The 22,943-nt window shown below is 40.2% G+C and overlaps 1 protein-coding gene across 2 annotated transcripts in view; it reads right to left on the bottom strand.

Annotated features, from left to right (window-relative positions):
• Positions 1-22,943, bottom strand: part of LOC124120534 (ubiquitin carboxyl-terminal hydrolase 24-like) — a 229,118-nt gene that overhangs the window by 139,653 nt on the left and 66,522 nt on the right. For both annotated transcript variants that reach the window (XM_048399798.1, XM_046483373.2), the window contains exons 21-28: positions 19,398-19,451; positions 14,023-14,135; positions 13,374-13,551; positions 12,828-12,926; positions 9,332-9,475; positions 5,168-5,212; positions 1,665-1,750; positions 561-645 (exon numbers count right to left, since the gene is read on the bottom strand). In XM_048399798.1, the coding sequence (XP_048255755.1) occupies positions 561-645; positions 1,665-1,750; positions 5,168-5,212; positions 9,332-9,475; positions 12,828-12,926; positions 13,374-13,551; positions 14,023-14,135; positions 19,398-19,451 (804 nt within the window). The remainder of the gene's footprint in view (positions 1-560; positions 646-1,664; positions 1,751-5,167; positions 5,213-9,331; positions 9,476-12,827; positions 12,927-13,373; positions 13,552-14,022; positions 14,136-19,397; positions 19,452-22,943) is intronic.

Here is a 22,943-nt window from a genome sequence, read left to right as displayed (position 1 = left end):
ATGCACCCACCTTCTGACTTATGGGAGTCTAGGCCTTCAGCAACTGATGCACCCACCTTCTGACTGATGGGAGTCCAGACAATCAGCAACTGATGTACCTACCTTCTGACTGATGGGAGTCTTGGCCTTCAGCAACTGATGCACCTACCTTCTGACTGATGGGAGTCCAGACCTTCAGCAACTGATGCACCTACCTTCTGACTCATGGGAGTCAAGGCCTTCAGCAACTGATGTACCTACCTTCTGACTGATGGGAGTCTAGGCCTTCAGCAACTGATGTACCTACCTTCTGACTGATGGGAGTCTAGGACTTCAGCGACTGATGCACCTACCTTCTGACTGATGGGAGTCCAGGCCTTCAGCAACTGATGCACCTACCTTCTGACTGATGGAATCCAGGCCTTCAGCAACTGATGCACCTACCTTCTGAATGATGGGAGTCCAGACAATCAGCAACTGATGCACCTACCTTCTGACTGATGGAATCCAGGCCTTCAGCAACTGATGTACCTACCTTCTGACTGATGGGAGTCCAGACAATCAGTAACTGATGTACCTACCTTCTGACTGATGGAATCCAGGCCTTCAGCAACAGCTGGATCAGTGGGGATTAGCATCAGCAGCTTCCTCACACGCTTTGTGATCCTTTTGACAAAAAACACAAATAAGCCTGGATCTGTAGTTCTTCTTACATTATACCAAATTTATTCATATGCAGTCTATGAAATTTCAGACGAGCAATCCACATTTCAATTACACAAATATGTATTGCTGAGAGGTTGTTGACTGATTGAGCAACATTGCAATATTGGCAAATGTTGCCAGACAGCAGCACAAGTACTTCACTTATGGAGATGGCCATCCTTGAGTTCGGACAGAGTTGCCTTGATTCAGGGAGGGAGTTACTGATTCCACAGATGTCAGTTTGAAACTCTCCTGTAGGAGGAGGTGGATGACAATCTGGAAAGATATCCTTCAGGAAAGGACATCAATGTCCTGAAATGGTCAAAACCCTTCCCAAGGAACAAACTGTGGCTATGGTTTAAATCGGTGACCCCTGTAACCAGTCCACATATTTAAACCTAAGGAGTCCTGCTACATTTGCCCTGCTAGGCCCAGGTTTTCTACGGGAGTGAAGATAGACGGTACAGAGTATGCTTCTTCTGCACAGCTAGGGCGGACATTCTATCCCACTCTTCCAGGAGTGGAACCCCCCTTGCCAATAGCCAATAATACAACCTGCCAATAGCTGGACACACACAGCAGACAAGCAAGCAATAACGAGTGTCAGTGAATGGAAGGTATATCGATATATCAGTCTAGATTGAAAAAGGTAGAAACCTTGTAATACAGCATGATGAAATAGCTATTCCTTTTTCCTCAGTGGGGAAACGCTTGGCTATTCTTCGACAAGTTAAAACTCACTGCTGTTATAAATAAGAATGGTAAATAGAATAAATGTCCTTTAAGGCATCATGGAGGTCAACTTGGTCTCAGTGGTACTAATATTCATTCAGCCATGCAGGAATTATGAAACTACGTACAATGTACAGAACACCATTTCCAACATCTAAATCAGGTAAGCTGGAATTGAACTATCATCATAGAAAGATGTTATGATGCTGTGTGTGAATGGAGAGGACACAGAGGCACAGGTGACTTACTTTGCTTCATCAAGCTCCGTCAGCTGATACAGCATCTCAAACACCTGACCTCCTTGTGCCATCACATAGCCTGGAAGCATCTTTTCCTGCAACAGTCAGGTTTCAATAGTCAGTCCACAGTGAATGTGTTCATTTTCACCAAGATTATTTGCAACTGATCAATCAGCAAGTAATATTGATAAGCACCTGAAATTTTATTTGACAGTCTATAATTTCTTGTGTACAATACAGAAAATAGAGCTGTGTTATACACACATATATTTCCAAAGCAAAACAAGACCACTGGCATGTTAATAGCTCCCAACTAATTAGTCAATTTCTAATGAGTATATTATGTCAAATACGGTAAATCAAATTAGTTGAAGATACAACCACTACCAAATGCTAGGATAAGCTACATGTACAACCACAACCAAATGATTAAATTTTGATTGTGTTCATTGAAATTCCTGCATTCTGATGAGCTGAACTGGTCAGGTGTTATTACACTCATTTCCCAGTGAATGTAAAAATTAAGCCACGCCCACCGAGGTGGACTACTTATTACAACGGAATGCCGGGGAATCCCAATATATTACAACCGAGGGAATTCCCTTTCTGCTCACATGTATCGTCATGCACAGGACATTTTGCGAAATTCATGCATATTCATTGTCCAAACAACCCTTTGAGACCGAAGGCCGAGAAGGAATGAAACAGCAAACGTGCAGGCTCGCTCGCCTGTTTTTTCCCCATTCGTCTCGGTTCCACAACTTTCATGCAATCAGGTTCCATTTCTAAATAGCATTTTTCCAACTATGTCTTCCTGTTCTCAGGGAACTAATGTTTGAATCTGTCGGTAACTGACCATGTCATTTGAAACAACCGCCTTCTCACAGACATATTTGTTCCAGTTTGTTACAGTCTGACTGTTGCAGTTCTTCTTGCCTCTTGATTGATTGACAGGTCCTATGAACTTTGTTTTGATCCTACTCTCCTTTGACTGGCTACTGACTTTGTAGGCGTCTCAAGTTATGTGCATAAATTAAACAATCACCTGATTCACCTTTTGTGAAAATTATTCATACAGTTTGCACATCAGATTTTTGATTCATACCTCATTGAACTGACAAAAAAACACAGCCAATCCTTAAATGTTAGGATAATATACAACCACTACCAAATCTTAGGATAAGATACAACCACTACTCGATTTCTTTATTTCCGTACTGAGGAGGCCATAGGCCTTGAGTACATTTATAATTACAGTAAACTACGTTTATAACGAACACGCTTATAACGAACTGACGGATATAGCGAACTTACTTTTTTGTCCCGACTATTTGCTGTAGTATATGCTTATAACAAACTACAGTTATAACAAACTAAAATGAGTGGTCCCTTTGAGTTTGTTATATCCGTAGTTTACTGCAGTACATTCAGAGCAGTAGAGTCTATAACATTGCATGATAAATGTGCATAGATACATTTTGTAAAAGTAAGTACTTCAAGTTGTTTAACAGAGATGTGAATTTAAAGAAACTGGGCTTGACATAGTAATAATCAGGTATATACTTAGCCTTAATGTTGCATAAAATAGGCATATAAAAAGGAAGTGGTATTCATCTTCAATGTCATTCAGGGCGCACAATTGACAATTGCGTTGTTCTCTTATAATAACCGTGTAACGTCCAGTTTCAATAAATAGATCATGTGAACAACATCTAAATCTTGCTAAGGAAACCCGGAATGTTTTTACATTGAAAAAAGATAAATACTGTTTGGGACATAAATCATTTTTTTACCATTATATAATAAATACTTTTTTTTTATTCAGATACAGATTGAAGTCAATTTTGTAAATATATATCTTTTAGTCTTTGTGTCAATGATCTAATGAAATAAGAATGACACTGTTTATTTTGTTCACACCATAATAGCCATAACCAACGGAAAGTGGTATCTAACTGAGCGAAAGCGAGGTCAGATACCATAGAAAATTCCCTTGTTTCATAAAAATGGTATATAATGAGAATGAGTGTGGTATTTTATTTATGACCCACATTAAATATGTATTAAAGTGTAAATACATAACTTTCTTTTGTTAACAGACCAAACTGAAACCGATTGCAATTCTGGTTGTGCATGAATATTAATATATGGCCAAATATGGGCACTGCTGAGATTTCTATGCAAACACATTAACAACATGTTCCTGCTGTTGTGTGTGCCAACATGACAGCACCAACGCTCAACACCAACGCTTTTTAAGTATTTCTTCAACTAATGGTAATTTACGGGCATTGTTGTCAGTAAGCAGGATAACTGTTCGAAAGTTAAAACTTTCAATCTCGGACCAACACTGAGTCCTTCTCACCGACATGGTCCCTCCTGTGCAATCAAAATGATTCAGTTTCCTTGATCTATCAGTTGAATTTATATCCTGTCCATATCATTTTGGAAGAGGGAAATCAGAGTGCACGCCAAACACATTCATGTTAACTGTACAACCCCCATACTGAAGACGTGAAAATCAACAAACTCAAGTCTGCTTACATGTCAGTGGTCTGGTTGTGCAGTCGTGCATGTTCATTCATGAACAAACACCTTAGGAAGCAATGTCACAAAATATGCTTTGAATGGGGTCACGGATGGCACAACCGGAACATCCAACATAAGTCTAGATATCTGTCCAGATAGTTTAAACTGACTTCATTTCAACACGCTTAACCTTTTACGTTATATCAAATTGAAAGTCGCGAGAGTGGTCCAGTGCGTCACGCTAATTGGGACCCTCGATAGAAGATCTATCGGTAGTCGTATATTGTATATCGAGTCGTATATTGATTATATAATGTCTGTGGTAGCTCTATACATAACTTAATCAAATATAGAACGCAAAGCGAATTTGATGTGTGTGACGATCTTGTTTGGTTTAATAAAGGGTATGCAAATGTCTCTCGCTTTCCTTCAGTTCGGCCTTGTAGTTGTAAAAGTGAATGCCTGCCTCGCGATTTTACTGTGAAAGAAAAAAGCTGTTCCCATGTGACAGGTCACTGTTATCCAATCAAAACGAATAAAACGAGGTCAACCTTGTATGACACACCTGAGACGTACGGATTTAGTATCTTCCCACCTGTATCTTCACCAAGTGAGTAATAAAACCGTCCCTTGGAGGATTTCGGTATAATATGAGGAAATGGTGCAAAACATTCCTTGAAAAAGAAAAAATAGTAATTTTGAAACATCATTCAGGATCTCCAGGTTGACCTTGACATGACTGGTCAGTGTGTCCTAGAAATTTCCCAGGGCAATAAAGGTGATATACATGATATGATATACATGGGATGTCCAAGTGCTGAGTGGTTTAAAAAACAAGGTGCACTGGCAGTGGTCAAATTCAGACAAAATCATAAAACATCCCCATTTACATGATTGAATGATTACCAGACTGAAAAAGGACTATGGTATGAAAGCAATGAATGCTGGTGAAATCGTATCACAACTGTAGATCATAGTATTACCTGTTCAAGATCGAAGGTTTGTTTGGAAGTGGGAGTTGAAGTGCTCTGAAACAAAAGATAAGGAAATATGGCATTAAATGCTATGTATGAACTATGTGTATGAGTGAGTGAGTGAGGTTTGACGCCGCTTATATTCCAGCAGTATCACGACAGGACTATATGTGTTTGAAATAAACCTACCATCCCTTAGAGCCCAAGTAAGAGGTCATCATTTGATGACTAGACTATATCTATATCCTGCTGTAGGAACAGTGTGAGAGAATGTTATGTTATGGTTGTCTAGTTGATGTCTATCATCCTCCATCTGTTACAACACAATAATGTCAAAATAGAATTACACCAAAGATTACTGTACCCTGATCACTTAGTCAACAGCTCTAAATCTCAACCTCCTAAGACAAATGACAACCAGAATATCTAATATCAGATATCCTTAGTGAACATTTGTTTTCAAAAGGCTGAATAAGGCATAAATGTAGTTTTTTGAGCAAAGATATTATGTATACTTATCTTGACTCATACTTATTGCTTATCTCTCTCTCTTCCGAATAGTAGTGGAAACATCCTGTTCCGTGTTCCCAGAGAACAGTGAAAACATCTCCCCCCAACGTACCCTGTGTCCGCTGAGACGCACCGTAACCTCGCAATACAGACCAGTACCTTGTCACTCTCTCTTTGACCCTACTTAATGGTCCGAAAACACATCAGTGCAGAGAGGGGAGGCCGGGTGGGTGCTCATGCATATGACCCAGGATAAGTAAAAATAATATTTTTACTAAAAAAAAATACATATTCTATCTTATCCTGACTCACACTTATTGCTTGAATCTCACTGAGGTGGTGGGATCCACATCATTCTGATTAACGTCAATCTGTTTTGTAAACCCCATTGGAACGTTGAATAATTTTTGTGATGTTTTCTTCTTAATCATTCTTTTGGGGTACCACCTTCCTTTTTCGTAAGCAGCAAAAATGGAAGTAAATATTCTAGATTATGTGGATTTTTCAAGGTTTGCGAAGATTTGTAAGATCTTGCATGCCTAAAAAGATTATAATGTTAAGAGAAGATTGACATAGAACAGTAACCTGACTTTCACGGATGGATGGCGGAGAGAGCCGGGACAATGAATTGTCTGTCTGGTTGGCCTGGTCACTGTTTTTTTTGCCATGAAGTCCCATCTCAAGTTGAGATGCGCTGATCCTGCCAAATCTAATGTTAAATCTATCGCATGGATCTCAGACATTCTGGCTGCTGTGGCAAGAGCCAGAAGAAACAGGGTTTTCTGTGTTAGGTGTTTGAAGTCTGGCACTGATGACACAAATGTTGTTATCTGATTGTTGAATCTGGAAGCAAATAGGTCCATCAAGGGGCAACCTTTGTCCTTTATAACCAACAGGAATGCTTCTGGGTGAAGCTTTCTTTCTGTTGGTGATGGTTTGGCTGCTCTGTATAGGACATCAGCTAAGACATTTGCCACTCCTGGAATATGTCTTGCCTTTACCGTTCGATTTCGTTAGAATTGTCTGTTCTGATGATCAGACTGCTTGCTAACAGTTGGGTCCAGATGGATATTGCTCGGATAACTTATAACTCGCATTACAGATAATTGACATGGAAGGATTTTTCTTTCTCAGACCATAGGCCTGACGTTACTTCCGGGTAGTGGTGTGCTCCCCAACACTGAATTTAATATCCAAGTGAAGGTGATTGTTGAAATGTGCCTCATTTAAAGAAGTTCCTGTGCAGACAATGTTACTGTCTACCATTAGGAGGTGTTTCCTCAATTTGTGGGGTAATCGAAGTTTTAAATCCTGGTACTCTAGGTACAGATTTAGAAATCTCTGTTTTGGGCGTAAGTGTAGCCTCCCTCAAACAATTAGCACTTGAGCTGACATGAGTTGGCCGAGTAAACCTTGCCAATGGTTGATAGAGATTTGGTTGAGAATTACAGCTGGTAAGTAATTCTTGATTTTTATCCACCGCTCTTCCAGTACTAGAATTCGATTCTGCCTCGTTAAAAACCTGATCCCTAGGAATTTGAGGTCCTGGGAGGGTTGTAGGTCTGATTTGTGATAATCTATTAACCAACCTACTTGAGTTAATAATTTCAGGGTGAAATTAAGTTAGTGTTGGAGTAGTTCTGTTGATTGTTGGGCTTGAATTCCGTTGTCTAGGTAGAAAGCACAACAAATTCCCTTTGTGTGGTCATACGTGTAAATAGCCACGGGGCTGAAAAATTCTAAAGAGCAGGACTGCTCATTTGTAGTGTTGGCCTTTGAAAAGGAATCAAAGATATTTCTTGAACTTTGGATGAATGGGAATATGTATGTATGCATCCTGTAGAACTATGCTTGCGAGATAGTCATGCTGTCTTATCATTTGTTCAATAAAGGCAGATGAACCATTCTGAACTTTTCCTGTGTTTGGAGGTATTTCTTGTTGAATTTCCTCATGACATAAATCAAACTGTGGCTTGTGAAAACAGCTATTTTTAGCTCCTCTGTGACTGTTAGAACGTTTCTCTTTAGCTGTTTGGATTCCTCAGAATATATATTGCATCACCTCCTTGTTATTGTTACAAATGTGACCATTTAAAATGGTTGCTGCTTTCCAGGGTTGATGCAGTAACTTTTTGGTGTACAGGTCTGACCAATTAGATTGGCTATGAGGCCTTGACATCCTTGCAATGTAAGATCTGTTGATACCGAGCTCATATGATCAGAAATGAATTCTTTCTTTTGGTCTTTCTTTTGACCGATTACAACTGAAAGTAGCAGTTTTTCGTTTTGTGGATCTTTTAACTCATCAATCATGGACCAAGGCATGGCTTGTCCATAGAATGAATGTCTGGTGATTGTATCTAGTTGCGCTAACTTTCGATCTTCAATACGATAAGACCTAGTCGTGAAGTCTTACGTGAGTGTATAATTTTCGTCAATCTCTGTTTCTCGGAGAAAGGGAGACATGGCTAGAGCTTGTATGAACGTTGATTGATTAAAAGTGGGCTGCGCGAAGGCCAGTATCTGCCCAAAGGTATGCAGTTGCAATGTGCTTGTATCATGTGTGTTAAGAGCCTGATTGGATGACAATAAGGTGTTTGCAAAGGCTAAAACTGCATTGATCTGGGTTGTTGTACGAAGTAGTAGGAGATCTAATAGACCCCTTAACCTTTAATGATGATGGCAGAGCAGTAGAGGAAGATATATTCTTCTTCTTAGCTAATACTTGTAGGTTATGGCTTTTAGACCATCTGGACTTCTCACTGGTAGACAACGAAGTAAGTAGGGTGGTGACTGTTATGTCATCAACGGGAGTAAGTTGGATATTATCCAAATCAAAATCTCTCCCTTCTTCAGACGAAGGACAAGGTGTAGACTTGCGTCGTTTCTTCCCTGAAGCTGGGGATAGAATAGATCTTTAGCAACCCATGCTTGCCGTAAAAGGCGACTATACTTGTCTCAAAAGCGACTAACGAGATCGGGTGGTCAGTCTCGCTGACTTGGTTGATGCATGTCATCGATCCCAATTGCATGGATGGATGCTCATGATATTAATCACTGGACTGTCTGGTCCAGACTATTTTATTTATAGACCGCCGTCATATAGCTGGAATATTGCTGAGGGCGGCGTTAAACAACAAACCAACCTAATCCCTGAAGCTGCCTCCATGGACGATGAGGACGATAAGGGGCGTGATGACTCAATCTTTCAATTCAATCTTTTTCTTCTGCACTGCGAAGATATATTTGTCAAAATTCTCCTTCCCGAAAGGGGCGCACAAAGTGCACCTATTCCCTGCAGTGCAGTTAAGTGTGATACAGTTGGCACAGATCGGGTGAGGTTACTGTGCGCCTGCAAGGATACGGAGTGTGTTGGGGTGAGATGTTTTCACTGTTCTCCGGGAACACAGAACAGGACGTTTCCGTTACTATTTAGAAGAGAGAGAGATAAAGAGGAGAGAGACAGGCAATAAGTATGAGACAGGATTGGATAAAACTATCAAATTAACAAATATTCATCAAATATTATATTCCTAATCAGTGAACATGTTCCCAGGAGCGGTGAGTGTTTACTCATCATGCCAAAGATTCAGATTAAAGTCCTACGTGATATAAAGTCAAAAGCTGGTGAACAGATTATGATGGCCTCATAAGCGTACATACCTCCCTCGTGAGTGTGGTGCTGGTGGAGGTTGAGGAAGAGGATGTTGAGGATCCAGCACCAGACTGAGACAAGCGAACCTGCAGCATCTGATTGTCCTCAAACTCAAGCTGATGAAGGAGCTTCTGGTCCTTGGCCATACCAAGCTGTAACAAACACACTTTCCACTTACATAATGTAGGTGGCACATACAGACTACTGACGTACATCCAGGTGGCACACACAGGCTACTGACATACATCCAGGTGGCACCTACAGGCTACTGACATACATGTAGGTGGCACCTACAGGCTACTGACATACATTCAGGTGGCACTTACAGGCTACTGACATACATGTAGATGGCACATACAGGCTACTGACATACATCCAGGTGGCACATACAGGCTACTGACATACATCCAGGTGGCACCTACAGGCTACTGACATACATCCAGGTGGCACCTACAGGCTACTGACATACATCCAGGTGGCACCTACAGGCTACTGACATACATTCAGGTGGCACCTACAGGCTACTGACATACATCCAGGTGGCACCTACAGGCTACTGACATACATCCAGGTGGCACCTACAGGCTACTGAAATACATTCAGGTGGCACATACAGGCTACTGACATACATTCAGGTGGCACATACAGGCTACTGACATACATTCAGGTGGCACTTACAGGCTACTGACATACATCCAGGTGGCACTTACTGGCTACTGACATACATCCAGGTGGCACTTACAGGCTACTGACATACATGTAGATGGCACTAACTGGCTACTGACATACATGTAGATGGCACATACAGGCTACTGACATACATGTAGGTGGCACCTACAGGCTACTGACATACATTCAGGTGGCACCTACAGGCTACTGACATACATCCAGGTGGCACTTACTGGCTACTGATATACATCAAGGTGGCACATACAAGCTACTGACATACATTCAGGTGGCACATACAGGCTACTGACATACATGTAGATGGCACATACAGGCTACTGACATACATCCAGGTGACACATACAGGCTACTGACATACATCCAGGTGGCACTTACTGGCTACTGATATACATCCAGGTGGCACATACAGGCTACTGACATACATCCAGGTGGCACATACAGGCTACTGACATACATCCAGGTGGCACCTACAGGCTACTGACATACATGTAGTTGAAACATACAGGCTACTGACATACATGTAGATCACACATACAGGCTACTGACATACATGTAGGTGGCACATACAGGCTACTGACATACATGTAGTTGAAACATAAAGGCTACTGACATACATGTAGTTGACACATACAGGCTACTGACATACATCCAGGTTGTACATACAGGCTACTGACATACATCCAGGTGGTACATACATGCTACTGACATACATGTAGTTGACACATACAGGCTACTGACATACATCCAGGTGGCACATACAGGCTACTGACATACATGTAGTTGACACATACAGGCTACTGACATACATCCAGGTGGCACATACAGGCTACTGACATACATCCAGGTGGCACATACAGGCTACTGACATACATCCAGGTGGCACATACAGGCTACTGACAAACATGTAGATGGCAAGACAGGCCACTGACATACATGTAGTTGAAACATACAGGCTACTGACATACATCCAGGTGGCACTTACCGGCTACTGACATACATCCAGGTGGCACCTACAGGCTACTGACATACATCCAGGTGGCACATACAGGCTACTGACATACATTCAGGTGGCACATACAGGCTACTGACATACATTCAGGTGGCACATACAGGCTACTGACATACATTCAGGTGGCACACACAGGCTACTGACATACATCCAGGTGGCACTTACTGGCTACTGACATACATGTAGATGGCACTTACAGGCTACTGACATACATGTAGATGGCACTAACTGGCTACTGACATACATGTAGGTGGCACATACAGGCTACTGACATACATGTAGGTGGCACCTACAGGCTACTGACATACATTCAGGTGGCACCTACAGGCTACTGACATACATCCAGGTGGCACTTACTGGCTACTGATATACATCAAGGTGGCACATACAGGCTACTGACATACATTCAGGTGGCACATACAGGCTACTGACATACATCCAGGTGGCACATACAGGCTACTGACATACATCCAGGTGGCACATACAGGCCACTGACATACATGTAGTTGAAACATACAGGCTACTGACATACATCCAGGTGGCACTTACCGGCTACTGATATACATGTAGATGGCACTTACTGGCTACTGATATACATGTAGGTGGCACATACAGGCTACTGAAATACATCCAGGTGACGCTTACAGGCTACTGATATACATGTAGATGGCACTTCCTGGCTACTGACATACATCCAGGTGGCACCTACAGGCTACTGATATACATGTAGATGGCACTTACTGGCTACTGATATACATGTAGTTGACACATACAGGCTACTGACATACATTCAGGTGGCACATACAGGCTACTGACATACATCCAGGTGGCACATACAGGCTACTGACTTACATCCAGGTGGCACTTACTGGCTACTGACATACATCCAGGTGGCACTTACAGGCTACTGACATACATGTAGATGGCACTAACTGGCTACTGACATACATGTAGGTGGCACATACAGGCTACTGACATACATGTAGGTGGCACCTACAGGCTACTGACATACATTCAGGTGGCACCTACAGGCTACTGACATACATCCAGTTGGCACTTACTGTCTACTGATATACATCAAGGTGGCACATACAGGCTACTGACATACATTCAGGTGGCACCTACAGGCTACTGACATACATGTAGATGGCACATACAGGCTACTGACATACATCCAGGTGACACATACAGGCTACTGACATACATCCAGGTGACACATACAGGCTACTGACATACATCCAGGTGGCACTTACTGGCTACTGATATACATCCAGGTGGCACATACAGGCTACTGACATACATCCAGGTGGCACATACAGGCTACTGACATACATGTAGGTGGCACATACAGGCTACTGACATACATGTAGTTGAAACATACAGGCTACTGACATACATGTAGATCACACATACAGGCTACTGACATACATGTAGGTGGCACATACAGGCTACTGACATACATGTAGTTGAAACATACAGGCTACTGACATACATCCAGGTGGCACATACAGGCTACTGACATACATCCAGGTGGCACATACAGGCTACTGACATACATGTAGATGGCACATACAGGCTACTGACATACATCCAGGTGGCACATACAGGCTACTGACATACATGTAGATGGCACTTACTGGCTACTGATATACATGTAGTTGAGGCATACAGGCTACTGACATACATGTAGATGGCACTTACTGGTTACTGATATACATGTAGTTGAGACATACAGGCTACTGACATACATCCAGGTGGCACATACAGGCTACTGACATACATGTAGTGAAGTTATCAAGTATGCTAACCGGCTTGTCATTGGCTACAATCTGGACATGATCAACTTGTTGAAGGAGTGATTCTGCAACCTTGATCCTAACTGATCCAAGACTCTCATTACTGTGACACTGAGAACAGAAAATGTTTATATTACCTCAGCATGAGTGCAACAGTAGTTTCTCTTCCATAAGCAAAACACCTGCAGCTAAATTCAACAAACAGATGATAGCCATTACTGACACGTTAAACCTCATCAAAATCAGACATTGAAATTGAAGCGAAAGAAAGATAGATGATGACTTTGACAAGAAGCTTGTTGTTTCTGTGAAGCAAGGCAAAGTAGAAAAGCTGACAAATATGGTATTACAGAGGCTTACAAAGGCTGATATCATAAAATACTGAATTCAACATTTTCGAGGTTGCATGATCAGAAAACACATTCAGACTTTCACTTTTGCGTTCTCGTAAGCAACTCTGTGATTGGTCAGATAGATACATGACAGTGCTATATGGTGTTCACAGGATAATGAATGCTAACATTCCTTGCCCTATACGAGAAGCAAGTGTGTACATACCACTGTAGTGAACTCCTGCTTGAGGGCATCACAGGTTATATAGAGGTTAATCTGGTAGCCATGGAAGGATGCTCCATGTGGAAGAATACTGCGAGGGGTACAGTGAATCTCCTCCACGGACAACACATAGGCTTCTGCTATCCACAGCAGTCGCTCAATAGCCAGCAGCTTCACAGACCTGAAGGAGAAACAGGTAGCAAAACACAGGCTATTAATCTGACCTGCCTTTTGAGGACTCTCTATTGACCAAATTTGATGACAATCTTGTCCTTTGACAATCGGTTAAGGTGTCTTGGTCCAGTTCAGCTACTAATAGACAGTTTGGCAAGTTAAGATAATTTGGAAGTAGTCAAATCAATCACTAACATTTTGACAGTACTTCAGTGCAAAAAGGCAAATCCAACATTTGTATAACAAACTGACATTTCAAGTTCTTTGGAAATATATTATGAACAAATGACAAAAACAAAGATTTCAACCCCAACCATAACTGCGAACTGTTGAGAAACAATGACACACACACTTAGCTCCAGCCATTTTGCAGTGTTAGTCAAGATTGTCCCTAGCCATTGGTTGTTACTTAGTTATAGTAGTCAGCTGAGTCTAGGATCCTTCACTCAACAACACTGTAGCAGTTTTCTTTACTCACTTTGAAGGAAGTGGCACATTAGCAACCTCAGGTACAATTGCTGCAGTAAGTAACTTGGTTGCATTGGACACCGTCTGGGCCACAACATTCCCACCGATGCCTATCATTGCCATCTGAAACACACAGTGGGTACAACACCATACTGTCAGATAAACTTACAAGAATGTCAGAACCTGAGCCTTCAGCTAATCACAGTTATATTCATAGTTACCCAGGATATCAAGAGCCAAAAGTGTTCTGTAGCTATCCATGTATATTATTGACATGACATATATTATACATGTTGTAATTTTTCAATTTAGGACAAGTCCATGCCACAAACAACTACAAGTCCCATCATGGTCCTATATATCTTCATAATTCTATTGTTAAAAAGCTTATATATTTTTCAGGAATGGACAGTTGTTTGTCAATCATAAGCTATCTTGAACCAACTTCCAATTAATTTACAGTTGGAATGGATGGAGCTATTGTTTTTATATTTTGACAAGTGAATCATGTCAAAGTTTGTTGGGAAACATGTGATGCCAGCGGGTTTTGAACCTTCATCGTTTGATTTGTGGACTTCTAATTGTCGACCTCAGCAATGGTGGCACATGAAGGTATGGTGTGAAATAACTTTGAAATATTTTTAAATATTTGCATAATGATTTAAAGCTAAACAAGAGTCATCAGAAGGATGACATATCCCCCCGGCAGCTGTCTGTAAAGTAACCACAAATAAATGTGCTATTCTGTATTCTGTGTGTTTTTTTTATGCAAACAAATGACAAATTACAAGAAACAATGACTAAACAAGTGTACAGTCACGAAGTCATCTATATCCCCCACCCATTTTAACACGTTATGGTCCCAAACCAGGTAAGTGACCCAACATTTCTTTTAGCCCATTTCAAAATAGCTGCAATGGAAATTCTAAAATAAACATTTCTAAAACTTATTAACTTCCTTAATATCAAATGGCACCAGTTCAGTATGTGCTCTCTTTCTCTCTCTCTCTCTCTCTCTCTCTCTCTCTCTCTCTACCTATATATATATATATATATATATATATATATATATATATATATATATATATATATATATATATATATTATATTATATAGACATGCAATGTTTGGCAAGGAAATATTTTACAGTTTATTTGTTTTACTCCATAAGTGAACCCACCCTATATTAAAACTTAAATCCATCTTGTTGCCATGGGAACATAAAAAATTAAAATTTATAAAATTCCTAAATAGCAATAGGCACCAGTTCAGCAAGAGTCTGATAGACATGCAAAGTTTTGTTAGAAAGTTTTGAATAGGTTTTGAGTTATGCTCCGGAAACGAACTCTACCCTATAGAACCTAAGTCCAACCAGTTGCCATGGAAACCTTAAAAAATAAAAATTTATAAAATTCCTAAATAGCAAAAGGCACAACTTCAGTATGAGACTGATAGCTTTGCCAAGTTTTGATCAAATACACTGAATGCTTTTTGAACTCTGCCCCGGAAACGAACCCCATCCCCAATTAAGTCTATGTCCAACTTCATTCCATAAAAATTTAAAAAAATAAAAATAAAAAAATCACAAAATATCAAAAGGCACCACTTCAGTATGTGCCTGATGGATTTGCCAAGTTTCGAACAAATACACTGAATGGTTTTCGAATTCTGCCCCGGAAACGAACCCCATCCCCAATTGAGTCTATGTCCAACTTCATTCCATAAAAATTTAAAAAAATAAAAATTAGAAAAATCCCAAAATATAAAAAGGCACCACTTCAGTATGTGCCTGATAGATTTGCCAAGTTTCGATCAAATACACTGAATGCTTTCCGAATTCTGCCCCGGAAACGAACCCCATCCCCAATTGAGTCTATGTCCAACTTCATTCCATAAAAATTTAAAAAAATAAAAATTAGAAAAATCCCCAAATATCAAAAGGCACCACTTCAGTATGTGCCTGATAGATTTGCCACGTTTCAATCAAATACACTGAATGCTTTTCGAATTCTGCCCCGGAAACGAACCCCATCCCCAATTGAGTCTATGTCCAACTTAATTCCATAAAAATTTAAAAAAATAAAAATTAGAAAAATCCCAAAATATCAAAAGGCACCACTTCAGTATGTGCCTGATGGATTTGCCAATTTTCGATCAAATACACTGAATGGTTTTCGAATTCTGCCCCGGAAATGAACCCCATCCCCAATTGAGTCTATGTCCAACTTCATTCCATAAAAATTTAAAAAAATAAAAATTAGAAAAATCACAAAATAACAAAAGGCACCACTTCAGTATGTGCCTGATAGCTTTGCCAAGTTTGGATCAAATACACTGAATGGTTTTTTAATTCTGCCCCGGAAACAAACCCCATCCCCAATTGAGTCTATGTCCAACTTCATTCCATAAAAATTTAAAAAAATAAAAATTAGAAAAATCCCCAAATATCAAAAGGCACCACTTCAGTATGTGCCTGATGGATTTGCCAAGTTTCTGTCAAATACACTGAATGGTTTTCGAATACTGCCCCGGAAAAGGAAATGATTACGAACAGACAGATGGACGGACGAACAGACAGACGGACGGACAGACAGACTGGCTGATCGCTATATCCCCCCGCATTATATGCCGGGGGGATAAAAAGTAATATGTATAGAGGTGTTGGATTACAGCTGTTTACCTATAACAATGTTGATAATTAAAGCAATTAGATAAATCTTTGAAGAAAAAATATCAGGTAAACATATATATCCTGTACAGGGCTCTATATTTCCTGTACTCCCCATCAGCATGTATTAACAACGTGCAAGCGAATGGTGAAAAAATAGTTCAGGACCACACGGTATTATGAAAAGCCATGTACAATGCATTGTAAATATCAGCTCCCAACAGAGCTTGGTGCACATGCAACAGCAGCAGAGAATGTATTCCACAAGCATCACGTAAGGGTGACTCACACAGTAAAGTTCTGGCTTAATTTTCAAATATTATCCACAACAAAATGTTTTGTCAAAGAGGTAAAGTTAGAGATGTGTTTTAAATAAGGGAATATCCTTGGAACTCTCCATTCCTTAAAAATAATTGGCCTTGGTTCCATTATTTTTAAGGAATGTAGAGGTACTCGGACATTCCCCCCTACTTAAAGTACTGTAAATCTTGAAATTAACACAAGTGTGAATTAAAAGTGAAAAATTTGTTCGCATAAATAAAACTTCTCATTTATGTCTCTAAAATGACTATCTACAATAAGACGGCCGGCCTCACTGCACACATAAATTCCCCCTAGTCTGTGAACATTTCATGCACAATCATGGCAGGTTTGCAGCAGGTTGAGTTCATTACCAGTCAAAGAGGTACTCTCCAGGTCCTCTTTCAGGGATATCTCCACTACAAGAACAAAGTAAGACAAACTGGTACTCATTGGCGATGTACCGTTAAGACCTTGGCAAATGTACAACAGTTGGAAATTTTGTTAGAAATTTCATTGTACACAACCACCCATCAGAAGACACCAGCAGAATCCAGTTCCTTGGCAGCTTAAGGAAGACAGCTAGAGAAGAACCAACCACTCCTATGCCAGCCCTCTACAACGACGAGGTCTTGAGACATGATCCGGAGGCTGCAGCTATATTTCCCTCCTTCTGCAGTCCCACCATCCCGAAACTCCCTAAAACCAGAGCTGAAGTCGACATTGCAGCACCCTGGAGAGACACCCATGATGGTGAGCGGTTTCTGCTTTTTGCCGACGGTGAAGAAGACAAGATGCTGGTATTTGCAACTGATGATCAGCTTAGAGTCCTCCAGTCAGCTTCCATTGTCTACATTGATGGTACTTTCTCCGCCTGCCCAGATCTTTGGAATCAGCGTTACATACTGCATGCACGGAAAGGATGCATTACCTATCCCCTAGTCTACGCATTGATGCCTGATCGTCGGACTACAACATACCAACGCCTCTTTGCTCAGTTGAAGGTCCACATCCAACAACTACTGAACCAACCATTCAACCCAGAGACATTCCAGGTCAACTTTGAAGTTGCTGCCATGAGGGTTTCCACAGTCGCCTCAATGCATCACTGAATCATTGTCATCCTAATCTCTACAGGTTCATCGAGATCATCAAGAAGATTGAGAAATCTGAGAAGACCAAGCTATCTCAGTTAGACCTAGATGCAGCTCAACCAGCAGGAAAGCGTGTGTACAAGGAGATTGACAATTGACTTTCCAGACTGAAGGATCAGCTATCCCAGGGTGTCAAGACACCACTCCAGTTCTTGGATGCTGTTGGCAAACTTCTGAAGATGGATTAAGGTTGTGTCAGTGTGACAACCTCGATGTGAACTGTGATGTGAACTGTGATATTAACTTTAACTGAACTCTAAGTGGCGAATATGTTAAAACAATGGATTTAAGGGATGGATGAATTAAAATGTTGAATGAAATAAAGTAAAAGAGGGTATCAAGCATCTTGAGTCATTTCTTTTGTCTATAAGAAAAATAAGACAAGTTCATTTTCATGATAGGGGTTAATTACCTGATTAACATGTGCAACCAGGTTTGACATTGTTGTTTTAAGGTGTCTCACAACTGGGCTGTCTTACTAATGGGAGGAGACCATCACTCCAATCAGTGAACTGTTGTTGGTTCAATTATTTTATTGCCTTTGAACTTCCTTAAGTCAACAAAATAAACACATTAACTTACTCAGTGCTAATAAGCAGTGCTATTTGCTGTTTGATTGGATTAAGGTAAGGATATGTATCATTCCACTGGGGATGGGGTAGGGGGAGTCGCATTGTTTTTGAGTCACATTTTTGGCTAGGGGTAGGCAGTCATATTAATTTGGAGACACATTAATTTCAAGATTTACAGTTATCATTTACATTTTTCTTCCATTGACACAGACTGGGCAAATCTTTTGGATGATTCAGCTTACCTCATGCACCCCATATTGCACAGTATAACACTACTGAAATGAAGGCGAACCCAACAGACACCTTTCCTGGCAGTGTATTTGGGATCAATGGAGAAATGCTGAGGTAGAACTACCAGTAAGGTGAATCATTCCAAGTACAAAAGTGGAACAGGGTAAAAAACAAACAGTACCTAATGTTGCCATTGAAATGCTGTATTCCAAAAACATATTGTGCAGAAATTACATTTCATTCAATCATGTTTGTCTTCCATATAACTGTTTAACAACACCATTGCAGGGAACATGCTTTTCAAGTTTTAGCTTCACAGCCCAGGCAGATTAGGAATGAAACTAGCTCTCTTGGACACAACAAATATATGTGACAAAAACACAAGTTGTCCTTCCACCTAATATTCCATGCTCATATATGTGCAGTGTACAAACAGGACAAGTACAGGACTCTGTGTTACCTCCAATCTGTTGTTACACTCGGAAATAAACTTCTTGTGAATGGCAACTGGGTCCTGCAAACAGAGAACACACAGATGATGAACAGATCACTGAAGTCTCCACATAATGATGAGACCTTCTCCACAATTGGAATAAGTAGGGACTCCCAGTGGTTGTTGTGATTGTGACTTTTAAAGTGATGAAATTATAGAAAGTAACAGCCAGCCAGCTAAGACAGTAGTCAAGCCAACCAGTTGCAATTGTCATCAATAACACAGTCAACATCTGTTTGACACTTCAACACAAGCAACATAAATACATGTTAGATCATTACCAAGCACAACATGTATCTAAAATAATCAATGAACATAACATCAGTTGATATCAGGTAACACACTATTTATTTACTGTTACGTGTAAGAGAGGATGTGTGTAATTATTATTACTATTTCTAACTAGTGGACACGATGGATAGTTTGGCTCCATAACTGCTTCACAATGGAAATGGTCAGTCATGGGAAGTAGCCCATCTATCAACTTTTGACAAATGAATGAGATAGGCGTATACCTGCAACACTCTGCAGACAAGGCTATCTGTAGCACTTCCTGTCAGTGATCAGTGATATGGAATGATGAGTTATATCATCTCCGCATTAGAAACTATCTGTCCTTATAATCAAAACATGTAGCAAAACAATAATGGCAAATTTCTACTAGTCCTTATGATATCCTAACTATTGAGCATTTTGGCAAGGACGATAGGACTAGTGCCAATTTCTAAAGCTGTCATCTTATGTCAGTTTAATGTGCCGAAAGGGACTTGAGTGGGAAATGACACGCCAGACGACAGGTGTGGTGCAGACTCACCAACATTACTTCCATTGTTTATGACAACGGCCTTAAATGAAAAATAGTGATGTCTTGAAAAACTCTTAAAGTCATAGCCATTCACACACAGTTGAAGCCTCCTGGCCTGTTGTTCTTAAGAATATATCATAAAACTTTGTAAGGCCATAATACATTAAGTGCTAGATTATCATTCCCGCCTGACTCACAAAAAAACCGACAAATTAATTTTATTTGCCCAAGTGAACTGTTTAGAGTACTGTAATGACATCGGCTTCAAACGGCCATTTCATGTTTACAACAAGTGGTAAACAGGTCTACAACCGACTCTCGGTGCGTGCCTGCCTATCTGGTTGTTGCCAGCTGTCAAGATGGTGGTCACTATTTTGAAAATATGGGAGGGTGTGTAAACCATTAAAGACTGGTATGGCTGTCCTTTGCCAGAGTATATGACTCTTCAACAAGTTTGCTTGTGGGGAGTTTGAAAAGTTAACGTCAATTGAAGATAAATTCATAAACACCCGAGTACAAGTTAAAGCAGGGAAAAAAAAAATAGGTTTGACACAGAAACATCCGACTGCTTCTTTTGAAATCAAAGTTTATTTATTATCTTTGTTATTTCAGTCATCTATTGTTCATACCAAGCTGTCCAGATTTCAAAATGACGACATTAATAGAAAATAAAACATAAAAAAAAAAAGCCTCCCTCCCCACTTTTGAAAAAAAAGCGGATGATAATCTAGCAATTAATTTATTATGGCCTTAGTGAGGGTTGCAGGGTCATGTAACTTTTAGGCAGTTCCTTACAAAAATGAAAGCCTTCTTTGAATTGCTGACAGCCAAAGCAATGGCTGTTTTGGCTTTGGCCAGCAGTGGGTAAGTGACACAGGAGTCAAATTGGCAAACACGCTGGCCTTACAGGCCTTACATTTGTGGACACTTTGGAAGCTTGAACTTTTCACTATTTTCTACAATACCACAAGGTGAAGGCTGGTGAAACTCTGCTTGGCTATCAACAGTCTTTCGAATTTGTTGCTCGTACCATTTCTTTTCAAAGTCAAGTTGGGTTTCTATGGCAACCATATGTGCAAACCTAGTTTTTGATATTCATCACTCTGTATGCAAATAATTTGATGAAATATAATAGTAAGCTAGTGTGCAGTGGATGGGTCTCACATATGTTTTTCCTTGTTTTTCACGTTTTACACGTACTATGTTTTAATTGCCCATGACATGCATTTTCACTATGGTGATACCAACTTTTATGCTGTAAAGGATGACTCATGGTTGAAATTCTTATCGCTTAAAAAATTAAACATGCTAGTTAGGCGCCACTACTAACTACACACATGCCAAATTTAAAAAGATTGTCATTTAATAGCCATCAATGGGTTTCTAAATTTGGCTGAGGCTGAGGCAATAAATTTTTATAAATCGGATCAAAATCCTGTGAAGAGTTTTAGAGACACCACAGCCATGTAGTTTCAGATGAGATGTTGAAAATGCAGTAACACCAGACAGGATGTTGAAAATGCAGTAACACCAGACAGGATGTTGAAAATGCAGTAACACCAGACAGGATGTTGAAAATGCAGTAACACCAGACAGGATGTTGAAAATGCAGTAACACCAGACAGGATGTTGAAAATGCAGTAACACCAGATGAGATATTGAAAATGCAGTAACACCAGACAGGATGTTGAAAATGCAGTAACACCAGACAGGATGTTGAAAATGCAGTAACACTAGAACAACAGTGGTAGGTGAATTATTAACAATGAAAACTATTGTTTCCTAATTTCTACAAACAAAACTTCTATTACATCAGAACATTGTGTAATACCAAAGCGTGTGCTTATGTACTGCGTGAACAAGCTTTACTAACACATATTGAAAACTCGTAACATTCATTGGCTTCAATGACATTGCATGTAGATATGACAGTTGGTTGGTTGGTTTGTTGTTGTACGCTGCACTCAGCAATATTCCAGCTATATGACGGCAGTCTGTAAATAAATGAGTCTGGGCCAGACAATCTTGTGATTGATATCATGAGCATCGATCCACACAATTGGGATCGATGACATGTTTCAACTAAGTCAGTGAGTCTGACCACCCAATCCCTTTAGTCTCCTCTTACAACAAGCATAGTCGCCTTTTCCGGCAAGCATGGGTTGCTGAAGACCTATTCTTCTACCCCGGATCTTCATGGGTCATAGATATGATAGATCACTGAGAGGAGCTAGGCTGACGTCACATGGCATTGTTTTGGAAAGAAATTCCACAAATTACGTCATAGGGCATTGTGACATGATTGTAAACTTTGAGGTGCAGGGCTCCGTTCCACAAGGAGATTGCAGAGGAACGACAGTCTTAAATCTATGCATAAGGATGGAAATGACGATAACTTTAGCACTACGATAGCTATGTGGAACGGACCCCTGAATACTAAAGGTGGGCAGCTGTATGGTATTGAAGAAATAAGTATGAACTTTTGACATGTTTGAAGCATTATACTGTTAAACTCAATTGGAGTAAGTTGTGGATTGCGTAGATGTCTGCCTATTCACACACAAAAGTGAATTATTTTTGTAAAATTATAAACGGCAAGTAATAAATAAAATACCAAACTTGTGAATGGTTATGGTATCTGACTCGCCTTTCAGATACCAGAACTATTCACTTGATTCATAAAATTGGTATTGCATGGGAGCTCGTTT

The sequence above is a fragment of the Haliotis rufescens genome, unplaced genomic scaffold, assembly GCF_023055435.1.
Source record: "Haliotis rufescens isolate VD_foot unplaced genomic scaffold, xgHalRufe1.0.p SCAF_2, whole genome shotgun sequence".
NCBI classification, from domain to species: domain Eukaryota; kingdom Metazoa; phylum Mollusca; class Gastropoda; order Lepetellida; family Haliotidae; genus Haliotis; species Haliotis rufescens.
The sequence above is the reverse complement of the archived record's forward strand: the minus strand, read 5'-3'. Positions and strand labels throughout refer to the sequence as shown.